The following is a 16,163-nucleotide window of genomic DNA, read 5'->3' on the forward strand; positions in this document are numbered from 1 at the left end:
CTAATAAATATATGTAGTTCCAACTAAATTAAATGATCATACATGGATGTGCTTTTTTGAGTTGGGGCTACATATATTTTTTTTAGAAGGAAATCCTGCACATAATTGAACCGAGTTCATCCAGTAAGTCATTTTTTTGAGTGTTGATTGGATTTTTATCTAGTAAATTTATGTAATTCAAACTAAATTAAATTATCTTCCATGGATGTGCTTTTTTGAGTTGGGGCGACATATATTTTTTAGAAGGAAATCCTGCACATAATTGAGCTCATCCAATGAGCCATTTTTTGAGTGCAGTATCTCAGTGGTTAATACATTTGCTTTACAGTGAGAAGTTCCCAGGTTTGCTTCAGACCTGGTCCTTTCTGTGTGGAGTTTGCATGTTCTCCCTGTGTTTGTGGGGGTTCCTTTCGGATGCTGGGGCTTCCACCTGCTTACAAAGACATGCAGTTTTGGCAAAACTTTAACCTGACTGTAAGTGAGAGTGTCAAAGTGTTTGTGTCTATCTATACATTGGCTCTGTAATGGACTGGTGGCCTGTCCAGGGTGTACTCCACCTTTTGCTCAATGACCACTGGGCTCCAGCACCCCTGAGACCCTTAAATGGAATAAGCAAGTATAGAAAATGAATGAATGTTGAAGGTTCACTTTGTCAGTACTGCAGCTCTCCTGCTGTGTTATATTCAACATCTAGTTTCACAAAATATTTGCTGCCAGTCCAACAGCAGTAGTCCAACACATATCCCATGAAGCAAACTACACTAAGGTACCTGCAGGGAGCTCAGTTGGCTTTGGTAGGAAAAGCAGAAATGAGCAGAAACAAGCAAAATGACCCGACATTAGCTGATAGCTAATACTAATTTGCGAGCAAGATATCTAATACTACAACCCCTGGCAAAAATTATGGAATCACTGGCCTCGGAGGATGTTCATTCAGTTGTTTAATTTTGTAGAAAAAAGTAGATCACAGACATGACACAAAACTAAAGTCATTTCAAATGGCAACTTTCTGGCTTTAAGAAACACTATAAGAAATCAGGAAAAAAAATTGTGGCAGTCAGTAACGGTTACTTTTTTAGACCAAGCAGAGCGAAAAAAATATGGACTCACTCAATTCTGAGGAATAAATTATGGAATCACCCTGTAAATTTTCATCCCCAAAAGTAACACCTGCATCAAGTCAGATCTGCTTGTTAGTCTGCATCTAAAAAGGAGTGATCACACCTTGGAGAGCTGTTGCACCAAGTGGACTGATATGAATCATGGCTCCAACACGAGAGATGTCAATTGAAACAAAGGAGAGGATTATCAAACTCTTAAAAGAGGGTAAATCATCACGCAATGTTGCAAAAGATGTTGGTTGTTCACAGTCAGCTGTGTCTAAACTCTGGACCAAATACAAACAACATGGGAAGGTTGTTAAAGGCAAACATACTGGTAGACCAAGGAAGACATCAAAGCGTCAAGACAGAAAACTTAAAGCAATATGTCTCAAAAATCAAAAATGCACAACAAAACAAATGAGGAACGAATGGGAGGAAACTGGAGTCAACGTCTGTGACCGAACTGTAAGAAACCGCCAAAGGAAATGGGATTTACATACAGAAAAGCTAAACGAAAGCCATCATTAACACCTAAACAGAAAAAAACAAGGTTACAATGGGCTAAGGAAAAGCAATCGTCAAAGTCATATTCAGCGATGAATCTCGAATCTGCATTGGGCAAGGTGATAATGCTGGAACTTTTGTTTGGTGCCGTTCCAATGAGATTTATAAAGATGACTGCCTGAAGAGAACATGTAAATTTCCACAGTCATTGATGATATGGGGCTGCATGTCAGGTAAAGGCACTGGGGAGATGGCTGTCATTACATCATCAATAAATGCACAAGTTTACGTTGATATTTTGGACACTTTTCTTATCCCGTCAATTGAAAGGATGTTTGGGGATGATGAAATCATTTCTCAAGATGATAATGCATCTTGCCATAGAGCAAAAACTGTGAAAACATTCCTTGCAAAAAGACACATAGGGTCAATGTCATGGCCTGCAAATAGTCCGGATCTTAATCCAATTGAAAATCTTTGGTGGAAGTTGAAGAAAATGGTCCATGACAAGGCTCCAACCTGCAAAGCTGATCTGGCAACAGCAATCAGAGAAAGTTGGAGCCAGATTGATGAAGAGTACTGTTTGTCACTCATTAAGTCCATGCCTCAGAGACTGCAAGCTTGTTATAAAAGCCAGAGGTGGTGCAACAAAATACTAGTGATGTGTTGGAGCGTTCTTTTGTTTTTCATGATTCCATAATTTTTTCCTCAGAATTGAGTGATTCCATATTTTTTTCCCCTCTGCTTGGTCTAAAAAAGTAACCGTTACTGACTGCCACATTTTTTTTCCTGATTTCTTATAGTGTTTCTTAAAGCCAGAAAGTTGCCATTTGAAATGACTTTAGTTTTGTGTCATGTCTGTGATCTGCTTTTTTTCTACAAAATTAAACAACTGAATGAACATCCTCCGAGGCCGGTGATTCCATAATTTTTTCCAGGGGTTGTACTTTAAGGTGTGTTTACACATAACGACAGCACGTCATGAATGCCACGAAGTACACATTCTTGGCCGCTGATCACGAATGTGATGATTCGGGGCAGAGGCATCAGGTGTCCTCAGGAACTGCTGCAACCTGTTACCATGTGTTATGATTAATGGCACAGGTTGCTGGAGAATTATCAGGAACCATTATGCATGGTCAAGAATAAGTTTCCGCGTTGTTGCGCGCTACTGCGCGTAACACCGCATCGTTAAGTTCTGTCACGTTGTGAATGAGGTGAACTGTCTCCACACACACACACACACACCTATATTCATCCATCAGCTGCTGAACAATTCAGATCGCTCCAGTTTGCTCCACAGCAGAAGAACTTTGTGACTGCATGCTTAGTTGGACTCTGTGCCATGAAGTGGCGCAGAGAGGAGGAGAAGACAGAGAGAGCCAGATGTGTGGCTTCACACGGCTCTCGTCTTGCACGTTTCCCCAAACATCAGGCACATGCAACAAGTGGAACACCTGCAGGAGCGCGCTGTGGAGCACTGGAATGAGACTTTTAGCCGACTTGGCGTCACTGTACTCCTTCGGCATACTGTAGCAATGAAACAATGCAGTACAGCAGGGTTTAATTGTGCGCACATCAGAAAAGAACGCTGTCACGCTCTATTAACGATCACCACTAATCAAGAAGGATCAACACGCTCAGATGCGACCTCCACGACATGAGGCAGAATGAGGGTGGCGCGTGACATTCGGGGAAGACTTTTTTGACAGCCAAAAACATGCTCCACGAAAATCACGAATATCACGCACTACGAAACCTATTCAGATGCGTTAAGTCACATTAAGAATGTCAGGATTGTGCCAAGAATGACGCAAATATGACATTCGTAACGCGTCTTGCCTATGTGTAAACACAGCATTATAATTCTGACTCAGCAGCCAACAACCACTTTTGGACAGTTTCATCCAACAAAAGCTCAGCAATAAGGCACCGTCTCTGAAAACACACTTGTGCATCTATGTTTTGCTGTGTGTGAAGTTTAACTTACGATGTCTTATGATGAGTTCATTTTAGCATACCTGAAATGCGTGGGGCGTGTCGTCCACACAGTAGACCCTGAGGGTAAAGGCCAGACAGTGGCTGCTGTCTGGACTTCCAAACACGGCCAGCCTCAGCCGCTTCGCAGCCTGCTGGTTCAGCGGCTCCCCCACCAGGGCGTAGCAACCCGGATGCTCCAGCAGCACGTGGCACCTGTGGGCCTCCAGCAGACAGTAATATGATGTGCTCTCCTCGTCCACAGACATCACTTCCTTTGATGGAGGGGATAGATCGAGAGGGACAAGATTTAGTTCCGGTGGATAGTTAATGTAAGTTAGCGTCTGTTTAGGGCCTTGTTCTTCTGCTTACTACAATAACGAACTTGCCATTAGCAATCGACTTGGAATAAGATCATGCTGATAATCACTTTGACAAAATAAAAGCAGGCTCATCTAAGACACAAACTATTCAATCAATCAGTCATTTCATAAAGTCTGTTTAGATTTTTGGGCCGTATGAAGACTTACTGGTTAGCGTGGTTGAGATATACTTTATTGATCTCACAGTGGAGAAATTATGTTTACACTCCAATTACCTCAGACAGCAACTAGTCCACAATTATTACTTGTTTACAGTAATAATGGCACACATAAGAATTAAAGACAGCCCATACACATTTGACATTGTTTATGTGCACTAAGTTTGAAGAAGTCCATTATCCAAATTGAGGCAAGTGGGTGAAGGTCATGCAGCAACCCTGAGATGCGCCGCCGTCAGCTTGGGGGGAGGAACAGGGGCCAGCTGCAGCTAAAACTGCACCTCCCCCGCAGAAGTGGAAAGGGATGATGTGAGCAGACGCCGGAGTGGGGGATGTTTGATGGGGGGTAGGAGGGTGGTGGGGGGAGGGAATGGAGCATGCTTCAGTCCTATGAAAAGCAGTTTATTGTCTTTGTGAGTTGAGATAAGAAACAGCCAAATGATCCCCAGGCCGAAGAAATTCCTCTGGAGGGAAAAGAGTCGGGCAATTTGACCTTCAGGCTTGATAAGCCTGTAATGTTATGGTTTGAGCAGTGAAAAACACTTTTAACAGTTCCACTTGAACAACAAAATCCCAATTATGAATTAAGAATATTCCCAATTATGAATTAAGAATATTCACTGGCCTCTGAAATCTTCACCTTCAACTGCAAGGCATGCATCTGCTCCAAGATGTCATCCAATTTGCGTGTGAGTTCAATCATCATTAATCATGACGGACAAGCGAGGGGCCATGGTTCTTGATGCCGCCGTCTTGCCAATTTTTCGGTAGATCAGGGCAGCACATAAGCCAAAAAGTACCAGCCCTGCTACCATGAGACCAAAAATGAATAATCCTCGACATCCTCAATGGAGAAATGCGCCAAGCATGCCACATGCCAGGAACTCCAGGAGTCGAGGACATAGCCCACAGGATGCGTTTCATCTAGGCAGGTAGGATCCCCCGGTCCTGACCTTCTTTTAGAAAAAATGGTGTCAATAGCGTTCAGAGACCAGCTGATCAATTCCATGGTTTGTCCAATAGATCCAGTATCCAATATAATTTGAGGAATTCACAGTCTGGTGAAGTAGGGACTTGAAGGTTAAAGCAGAGAACAGAGATAAGGGAGAGTGGAGAAGATGCGACCGCCCTCACTGGAGTCCCAAGCTGAAAATGTGGTTGGTGTTGTTGCCTCACACCATGAAGATCATGGGATCGATCTTTCTGCATGTCCTTTCTGCATGTTCTCCCCGTGTTTGTGTGGGTTCCCTCCGGGTGCTCCGGTTTCCTCCCATATCCAAAGACATGCAGGTTAGGTGAATTGGAAACTTTAAATTGTCTGTAGGTGTGACTGTGGCCTCCTGCCCTATGACTGCTGGATAGGCTCCTTTATTGTCAGAACCAGAGCATCGCAGAGGTCAGTACACACAGACAGACTCTGGGAGTTCACACAAACCTCCGCTGACGGCGGAGGAGACCTGGTGTGTAGTGATGGCTTATGAGACACGGAGACCGCTGAAGGCTGAAGAGACGTGGCTGACGCTGGCCTGAGGAGGCACACTGAACTCTGGAGGGTCCTGGGGAGCGTTGAACACTGGAGGGTTATGAGGCACGTGATGCAATGATGGCTGCTGAGGCATGTGAGGCGATGAAGACTGTGGTGAAGGCAACTGCTGTGGGGAAGAGGGAATTGCAGGAACTTGTGCCAGTAAACAATTCAGGTCTGTAACGAACTGAGGAATTTGGCTTTGTAAAATGTCCATATTTCAACTTGTGATTTTGGGAATGTGCTTGGACAAATTGGAGTGGTTGAGAAAGGTGGGCAGAATGACCAAGAGGATGAGGTTCTTTTTAACAAAAATTTAATGAGCTAAGTCCTGAACATGGAGGAGGGCTTGTCTTAAATAAACTTGATTGGGAACTGAAGGAGTAGTAAACAGGAACTCAGGATCTTGGGTCCAGGAACAAGTAGTCCATGTCATCTAACCAGGAAACATTTCAGATAGGTGCCTGCTGGTTTGACCTGCTTGGAAGTGGATTTGTGCTGTTCAAGCACATCCAGCTGGCATGATCTGTCTTTCAGCTCTCTTGCTTGTTGTCAGCCTGTAACAGCAACCAAAAGTCCAAGCCCATATTTGAGGTTGCTCTGCGGGGTCTTTCACTGGCCTGAATGTAGTGTCATGGGGGAGTATGGTTGAAGACCTCAACGCAGAGATGAAGATGGATTGGCATTAAAAAAAAATCTTTACTGTTGGAACCAGGGACGTTGCAGAGGTCAGTACACAAAAAGCAATCAAAAGAACCTGGAAAAAGTGTCCAATAAAGGGCAGGCAATCTAAGAAAAACTCAGGGAAATAAGGTAGGGTAACAAGAAGTCAAGCACAAGTAAACATCAGAAACTGGGGGTGAGAAGATGACAAAAAGCACAACATTCAGGTGATGAGTGAGAGGAACACAGGGGTTTAAATAAACTAGGAGGAGATCACAAATTGTAGACAGGTGAGGAAATTACTAATAGGAAACAGCTGAGGAGAAACACAAGAGGAAAGCTACAGAAACACACCATGAACAGGTGATTGCAAAACAAAACAGGAAGTGCACAAGAAGGACAGAACAGTGACCACCAAAGACATGAAAACCCACAGAGAACCAAAACCAGCAACGGTCACAAGAGGGAGGCAGAGGACAAGGACAGACACATACATGAATCATCACACTTGTATGCAAACAGCAACATTTTGAATGATGAATAAAAGATGGCCTCATTAATTAATTTAATTTAATTTAATTAGCTTATAATGCACCAAATCACAGCAAAAGCCGTCTCAAGGCACCTTACATAAAACAAGTCAACATAAAATTGAATAAATAATTAAAAATGAATAAAAAATTCTAATACATAAATAAAAACAGAAGTAAAAGAATAAAACAAATAAAAATAAAAACTATCCATAAGAAAGAGAATAAAAATAGGTTTTGAGTCTTGACTTAAAAATTACATTACATATTAATTTGGGGCTCTACAGATAGGACAGCCTGTGAGATTTTGCTTCTTCCTACAGTGCACAGAGAGAAGTGCACATTGTAATGTGCACGCTGTGTTTTGCAGTTATTCGGCACACACTCTTGCATGCACTGTGTTACGTTAATTTGTACGATGTCTGTTAGAAAAGTATCCAACCTTTTTATTTTTTGCAAAAACCATATGGATTTGAATCACGTGTGATTGCATCAGCCAAGCTTGAACCTTCGTGCACATGCGTGAGTTTTTTCACGCCTGTCGGTTGTGTCATTCACCTATGAGCAGGCTTTGTGTGAGCAGTGGTCCACCCCTCTCGTCGGATTTTTATTGCGAATAAATGTCTGAACGATTTGGAGCTTTGCTGCATCAAATTTTTCCAGAAACTGTGAGAGACCTCCAGGTGGACACCATTCGGAAAATTCATATGGGTTTCAGGGACGATTTTATGGGGATTACACAGATTAAGGAGTACTCCAGACGGTTTAAAGACCGCCCACAGCGTCTGAGAGCACGGCGCACTCTGAGCGCCGATCGACAGGCTGACACCCCGCTGAAACAACCAGATCATTTCCAACGTGAAGGCTTTGTTGATCTGGGACGTCGTCTGACTTCCACAAAAAAAGGCAGAAGGCATGGACATCAGTACTTTTATCAGCACATTCCACTGTTACAGGAGTTTTTTTCATGGAAAGAGGAGTGGAGGAATGTGCCACCGTGCCGCTCATGGTGCGGCACAAAACCACCTCCGTGTTGGTCTCACAGGACGGCTTTCAGATGGCTCAGATGGTTTTTGGTAGCTTTTCAGTCATGTGACTATCCAAGAAATTGTGCATGAGCTGGACATGCCCCAACATGTCCTGTGAGGCTTCATCACGCCGTTGCTTTGCGCCATGCGGCTCCGCCGCGATGCGCGGAATTCCTCCGCTCCTCTTTCCATGACAAAAACTCCTGTAACAGTGGAATATGCCGTTCATTTCTAAACTGGACGCTGTGTTGATCCGGGACATCCTCTGACTAGCACAGAAATTGCGGAAGACGTGGACATCAGCACTTTTTCGGCACATTGACAGACGTGCGGAGGAATTCCGTGCGTTGGGATGTTTCCGCACGGCGCAAAGCAACGCCGTGATGAAGCCTCACAGGACATGTTGGGGCATGTCCAGCTCATGCACAATTTCTCGGATATTTACACGACTGAAAAGCAACTGAAAGCCGTCTGAGCCATCTGAAAGCCGTCCTCAGAGACCAACAAGGAGGTGGTTTTGTGCCGCGCCATGAGCGGCATGGTGGCGCATCCCTCGGCTCCTCTTTCCATGAAAAAAACTCCTGTAACAGTGGAATGTGCCGAAAAAGTGCTGATGTCTGTTGTGTGGGCCGCCCGAAGAGGAGGTACTGCTGGCCAACGCCAGAGGGCGCCCTGCCTGTAGTTGGGTTTCAGGCACCAGAGGGCGCAGTTACCACCCTGGAGCCAGGACTGCCAGCTGTCAGCAATCATCATCACTGCACCATAAAAGCCTGGAGGAGACACCACATCACTGCCGAGATATCAATTTACCACACAGGTAATCTCTCAGCCGTCTTCTGTGCCGCACGCACATAAGTGTTTTCTGAACGTTTTTGCAGTTGCAACCTTCTGTAACTTGCAGCTTGGAGCTGTTGGTGAGAATTTGGAGGAGTAGGCGAATCCACTCCTATATTCTTAGTTGTTACATTAGGTACTGCACGGATTGTGTTTCCTGCTACCTTGGAGTGGAGGACTGTTTCCACTTAGGAAGGAACTGTGAGTTTGCTGACTGCTTACTGGGTGTCCACACACCCACCCTTAACCTGTTTTTGTTCCTGCCAGCAGTACCGGATCTGACAGCTGGAAGCAGAGGCCACCTGGGGACTCGGGACTTGGCGGCTTCAGTATACTGCAGGTCTTCGCTGGAGGCGGAACCTTGTGGGTCCTGGCTCTTCTCTGGATAGGTGTCTCCTACCCTCGGGCCTGCCCACATGTCACTTATTGTATTTTGTGATCGACTGTCTAAAAGTAGTATTCGACCTGTTGTGCACATTTGCCGCAATAAATTGTAGTTATTGGATTATCTATTGACCGTTCATTTGCGCCCCCTGTTGTGGGTCCATGCATTACACTTTCCCCAACAGATGTCCACGCCTTCTGCCTTTTTTTGTGGAAGTCAGACGACGTCCCGGATCAACAAAGCCTTCACGTTGGAAATGATCTGGTTGTTTCAGCGGGGTTTCAGCCTGTCGATCAGCGCTTGGAGTGCGCCGTGCTCTCAGATGCTGTGGGCGGTCTTTAAACCATCTGGAGCACTCCTTAATCTGTGTAATCCCCATAAAATCGTTCCTGAAAGCCATATTAATTTTCCGAATGGTGTCCACGTGGAGGTCTCTCACAGTTTCGGGAAAAATTTGATGCAGCAAAGCTCCAAATCGTTCAGACATTTATTCGCAATAAAAATCCGACGAGAGGGGTGGAGCACTGCTCACACAAAGCCTGCTCACAGGCGAATGATGCAACCGACAGGCGTGAAAAAACTCACGCATGCGCACGAAAGTTCAAGCTTGGCTGATGCAATCACACATGATTCAAATCCATATGGTTTTTGCAAAAAATAAAAAGGTCGGATACTTTTCTAACAGACCTCGTATTTGTTTCGTACCATCGTGTAGCGCATAGTTGGCTTTAAACAATGCACTCAGCAACTACACAAAGCTGAGCAAGGGCCAAATTACAAGAATGACACTTTGCTCTCCACAGATGGGGTTACAATGACACTGACCAATTAGGTTACTGGGGGGCAGCTACATTCATTGGGCAATTACTCATCATTTTGTGTTCAATCCTCTCTCAATCACCTCACTGTGACCCAAAGGTCATCTCTACATATGGGCTGGATAAGGCATATAACGCAGCACAGGGTAATTTAGTAGCCCACATCTTCCTAAACCTGTCCCATTAGCACAGCAGCAGACATGAAAGATCTCCCTAGTGTAGTTCATCCCTAGGCAGACAGCCAGGGGGAAATGATGGAGTTGAACTCCAGCAGCAGAAGCTTTAATGGGAATGGCACAGAGCAAGAGAAGAGGAAAGAGACCTCCATCTCCCATTATGTCACTAATTCCAGAGATTAGCTTTTGAGTAAGCATCCTTCCTGAGATAAAGGGCTCATTATTTCACAGCGACAGAGACAGAGTCTTTCCCCATCCTTCCTCTTCTGTCGGTTTCTTATATCCTTGCCGTCCCTGTCCTCTTCTTTCTTTTCCAGTGGCTTATAGCTCACACCAGTGATGGGTCAGTTGATAGCTCCCTTTTGTGCAACACGTCTGCTGGCAAATTACATCTGTGTAAATGTCACACAACGTGAAAGGACCAAGCTGAGAAAGAGCCACGGGCTCGCAAAGGTCATACAAACGCGGTGGCTGGTGGGCCATGCCGCCTCAATGAGGTCCCCATAGCTTTTTGATGAGGTTAGTTCAACACCTCTAATATGCCCCCTCTGCCAGCCAGACGCCTGAGCACAGAGGGCGGTTGGACGAAAGTCAAATGTCTTAAACATGTCTCTGAGAGACGGTGAGGTGGCTGTACGAGTAGAAAGAACCAATAAAATAGCAAGCACAAAGTATATCATAACTACAGTACAGCAATTAAATCACACTCCTTTTACTGAGCATACAATAGTGTTCAGAATAGTAGTGCTATGTGACTAAAAAGATTAATCCAGGTTTTGAGTATATTTCTTATTGTTACATGGGAAACAAGGTACCACTAGATTCTCACAAATCCAACAAGACCAAGCATTCATGATATGCACACTCTTAAGGCTGTGAAATTGGGCTATTAGTAAAAAAAAGTAAAAAAAGGGGGTGTTCACAATAATAGTAGCATCTGCTGTTGACGCTACAAACTCAAAACTATTATGTTCAAACTGCTTTTTTATCAATCCTGTGAATCACTAAACTAGTATTTAGTTGTATAACCACAGTTTTTCATGATTTCTTCACATCTGCGAGGCATTAATTTTGTTGGTTTGGAACCAAGATTTTGCCCATTTACTAGTGTGCTTGGGGTCATTGTCTTGTTGAAACACCCATTTCAAGGGCATGTCCTCTTCAGCATAAGGCAACATGACCTCGTCAAGTATTCTGACATATCCAAACTGATCCATGATACCTGGTATGTGATATATAGGCCCAACACCACAGTATGATGGTTGCACCACCATGCTTCACTGTCTTCACTGTGAACTGTGGCTTGAATTCAGAGTTTGGGGGTCGTCTCACAAACTGTCTGCAGCCCTTGGACCCAAAAAGAACAATTTTACTCTCATCAGTCCACAAAATATTCCTCCATTTCTCTTTAGGCCAGTTGATGTATTCTTTGGCAAATTGTAACCTCTTCTGCACGTGTCTTTTATTTAACAGAGGGACTCTGCGGGGGATTCTTGCAAATAAATTAGCTTCACACGGGCGTCTTCTAACTGTCACAGCACTTACAGGTAACTCCAGACTGTCTTTGATCATCCTGGAGCCGATCAATGGGTGAGCCTTTGCCATTGTGGTCACTCCTCTATCCATTTTGATGGTTGTTTTCCATTTTCTTCCACGCGTCTCTGTTTTTTTTTTGTCTATTTTAAAGCATTGGAGATCATTGTAGATGAACAGCCTATAATTTTTTGCACCTGCGTATAAGTTTTCCCCTCTCCAATCAACTTTTTAATCAAAGTACACTAATCTTCTGAACAATGTCTTGAATGTCCCATTTTCCTCAGGCTTTCAAAGAGAAAAGCATGTTCAACGGTGCCCAATTTCATAGCCTTAAGAGTGTGCATATCATGAATGCTTGGTCTTGTTGGATTTGTAAGAATCTACTGGTAGCTTGTTTCCCATGTAACAATAAGAAATATACTCAAAACCTGGATTAATCTTTTTAGTCACATAGCACTATTATTCTGAACACTACTGTACATACACAGACAAATGCAGTCACACCTATGGTGAAGTTTCACATTCACCTAACCTGCATGTCTTTGGAAGTATGAGGAAGCTAGAAGAGGGAACCTACACAAATGTGGAGGAAACATGTAAATTTCACACAGAAAGACCTAAGTGGGAAGCTGTTGTGTGTTGGGGGGTGTGGCTGGATATTTTGGTGTTCTTTTCTTTTCTTTACTCTTCAGGTGGCATGGAAACTGATTTGTCTGTGGAGAATGTGCTGGCTGAAGAGTCCTCACCCTCATCAACATCATGTGCAGCACCTGTGACTGGTGCTCACATGCAACCTTAAAGACTTTCAGCTGAAGCAGATAATTGGATGGCGTTCTGCATTTAAGTCATGTGTGATTCAAGCAGAACTGCCGGGAACTCGACCTTGTGATGTCCGTTTGTGAGACACTGAGGACCGCGCCTGGGTTTGACACATCGAGCCCGTGAAGCAAGGAAGGGTGAGGACACATGCTGTCAGCACACGTTAAAGGTAATTAAGTGTTTGATTAATTGTTGATAGTAACTTGGTGTTTTGTTACACAGTATACTTGAATTGTGGTGAGAATTGTGCGGCTTGCTCATTTGCATAAAGTTAAAAAAGATACAGACCTGAATGTGTTGCTGATAGCGTGTGTCTTTTGAAAGATATTGTTGTAACTGCTGACTTACCTCACCTCTTCTTTGCTTCACAGAGAGTCAGTTTGTCGTGTCCACCTGGGGGGTGTTTGTCTGGTGGTGGTGGTGGTGGTGGGTCCAGGAACGCCGGGCTTCTATCCTTTTGGGCGCTTAAGAGCGTGCCAACAGTCACTCCACCAGAAGGACATTGTTTCAGTTTTGTACACATTATTATGCACAGGTGAAAAATAAATTGTTTCTGTTGTTGGAACCGCTTTCTGGTTATTTTTAGCGCTGGGTTCTGTCTGACGCAGGTCCGCTCCTCAACCCGCGTCGACACATAACAGGAAACAATCCCTTGACCTTCTTGCTTTGAAGCAACAGTGCTAACCACTAATCCACCATGCCAACCATCTTAACAAATTAAAGAAGTTGAATTGAGGAGCTCAAACATCAAAAATGTTGGTGAATTTCAGCACATAGAAAGTTATGTGATGATAACAGGTTAAAAATAGCTGGCTTGTTGTTCTGGGCTTTTCCTATGTTGTATTTATAAAAAGCAGAAGCAGCGCTAACGAGCTCCAGCAATACAAACCTGAAGATGCTCCTTGGTGTGTTATGAAATATGTACTGGAAGGTAAAAGCAATGCCACTTCTGGCTTATTCTAATCTGTCACGGAAAACAAACAAAAATTTGTATCATATTGGGGTGTCACGGTGGATTAGTGGTTAGCACTGTTGTCCTCCAGCAAGAAGATCCCGGGATCGATTCCCACTTGATGCTTTCAGTGTGGAGACATGAAGGTGGTCCTGTGACAGAGTGGTATCGTGTCTAGGGTGTACCTTGCCTCATGCCCTGTGACTGCTGGGATAGGCTCCAGTAAGTTGGAGTAAGCGGGCATAGAAAATGACTGACTGACCAAATATTTCAAATTGCATCATATGGAATGTAATGATTCCATAACAAAAAGTACAGTCCTAAAATTGTATCACAACCCATGGATCTAGACACTTATTGGATCATTTTATCAGGAAGCGATAAAGACAAAAACACCAAAATGTGCAGCTCTGATCCAAGTTATTAAAATCTGCCTGAAATTTCCAATATTAAAACACAAATACTGTTTTGCCTTCTGGGCAAATAAGATTTCAAACAAATACAGCATCAGTCAAAACTCTAGACACACTTTTCCATTTAACACAATGGGAAAGCGTGTCCAAACTAGTAGTGTAGGTATATTTTGCTCCGTTTGATGTAAACTGAGCTTATTTTACAATTTTTTTAACATTTGTGGAAGGCAGAAATTCTTTATAATAATACTAATAATTACCCATCCATTTTCTATACCTGCTTACCCCAATTAAGGGTGAGGTGAAGCAGGTCAGCAGCTTCAAGTTCCTCGGCGTCCACATCACCGAGGACTTATCCTGGACCTTACATGCAGACACTGTGGTTAAGAAAGCCTGGGCAGAGACTCTACTTCCTGAGAAGGCTGAAGAAGTTTGGCACGAACACCACCATCATCACGAACTTCTACAGATGCATCATCGAGAGTGTGCTGACGGGCTGCCTCACAGTGTGGTACGGAAGCTGCACCAGCCAGAGTCAGAAAGCACTGCAGAGGGTGGTGTGTCTATGCTTTTGCTGTGCAGCACTTTGGAGACTCGAGTCTGTTTAAATGTGCTTTACAAATAAAGTGGATTGGATTGGATTGGACTGCTGTGAGGCAACAGTGCTGACCACTAAGCCACTGTGCCGCCTAATAATAATAATAATAATAACAATAATAATAATTAATAATAGTAATAAGAATGCTGACAAACTTGAAATACTTTTTAATAATAGCTGACATTTGCCTTCAGTCTGACATTTGTTAGGATGTATGACAGCTTGATGTAAAACCCTGAATTTTATGCAGAATGACAAATCTGAGCTGGCAACCCTGAAATCGGCTCCACGCTTCCATGGCAACTCTGCAAAATGTAAATTCTTGGTAAGTCATAGGCGTTCATCAGATTGTGGTGACATTCAGGTGCTGCCGAAGGTGATGTGTTCACACACGTTAACAGCCTGCACGGATGTTACTTCAAAACTGAGGACCTGATGCAGACCACTGAACCATATTCAGCAAAAGTAAAATTGCTCACCTCCCACTTGTCCTGTGCATGTCTCTTTAGTTGGATGGTCCAATTATCAGCAGCAACCTCAGCACAATGGGCTATAGTCATGGCTATGGGGCAGGCCAGGTCAAGGCCTGGTGGACCGTATGTGACAGCAGGGCTTAAAAAGATCTCCAGCCCAGTGTTGGATGCAGAACTGCACACACACACACACACACACACACACACACACACACACACACACACACACACACACACACACACACACACACACACACACACACACACACACACACACACACACACACACACACACACACACAAGAACACAGTAACACAATGAAGTCAGTGTGACAGACCAAAAGGATCACTATGATGGAAATCACTGAAATGTACTTAAGCAACGATCCAGACGGCACAAAGCAAAACCTTTGCCTATGAACAAGTAAGTAAACTTACTGAAGGTTACAAATGATCTTCTTATGGCCTCAGACAGTGGACTCATCTCTGTGCTTGTTCTGTTAGACCTCAGTGCTGCTTTTGATACTGTTGACCATAAAATTTATTACAGAGATTAGAGCATGCCATAGGTATTAAAGGCACTGCGCTGCGGTGGTTTGAATCATATTTATCTAATAGATTACAATTTGTTCATGTAAATGGGGAATCTTCTTCACAGACTAAGGTTAATTATGGAGTTCCACAAGGTTCTGTGCTAGGACCAATTTTATTCACTTTATACATGCTTCCCTTAGGCAGTATTATTAGACGGCATTGCTTAAATTTTCATTGTTACGCAGATGATACCCAGCTTTATCTATCCATGAAGGCAGAGGACACACAACCAATTAGCTAAACTGCAGGATTGTCTTACAGACATAAAGACATGGATGACCTCTAATTTCCTGCTTTTAAACTCAGATAAAACTGAAGTTATTGTACTTGGCCCCACAAATCTTAAAAACATGGTGTCTAACCAGATCCTTACTCTGGATGGCATTACCCTGACCTCTAGTAATACTGTGAGAAATCTTGGAGTCATTTTTGATCAGGATATGTCATTCAAAGCGCATATTAAACAAATATGTAGGACTGCTTTTTTGCATTTACGCAATATCTCTAAAATTAGAAAGGTCTTGCCTCAGAGTGATGCTGAAAAACTAATTCATGCATTTATTTCCTCTAGGCTGGACTATTGTAATTCATTATTATCAGGTTGTCCTAAAAGTTCCCTGAAAAGCATTCAGTTAATTCAAAATGCTGCAGCTAGAGTACTGATGGGGACTAGCAGGAGAGAGCATATCTCACC

The 16,163-nt window shown here is 43.5% G+C and overlaps 1 protein-coding gene and 1 long non-coding RNA gene across 2 annotated transcripts in view; one reads left to right on the forward strand and one right to left on the reverse strand.

Moving 5' to 3' along the window:
• Positions 1 to 16,163, reverse strand: part of LOC117529349 (netrin receptor UNC5D-like) — a 582,155-nt gene that overhangs the window by 36,009 nt on the left and 529,983 nt on the right. Inside the window, exons 13-14 of the mRNA XM_034192105.1 lie at positions 14,882 to 15,050; positions 3,629 to 3,859 (exon numbers count right to left, since the gene is read on the reverse strand). Coding sequence (XP_034047996.1) covers positions 3,629 to 3,859; positions 14,882 to 15,050 — 400 coding nt within the window. The remainder of the gene's footprint in view (positions 1 to 3,628; positions 3,860 to 14,881; positions 15,051 to 16,163) is intronic.
• Positions 490 to 13,614, forward strand: LOC117529350. Its single transcript, XR_004565995.1, has 3 exons — positions 490 to 500; positions 1,483 to 1,488; positions 13,538 to 13,614. It is a non-coding gene; the product is annotated as an uncharacterized LOC117529350 (long non-coding RNA).

The sequence above is a fragment of the Thalassophryne amazonica genome, chromosome 17 (genome assembly GCF_902500255.1).
Source record: "Thalassophryne amazonica chromosome 17, fThaAma1.1, whole genome shotgun sequence".
Classification (NCBI taxonomy): Eukaryota; Metazoa; Chordata; class Actinopteri; order Batrachoidiformes; family Batrachoididae; genus Thalassophryne; species Thalassophryne amazonica.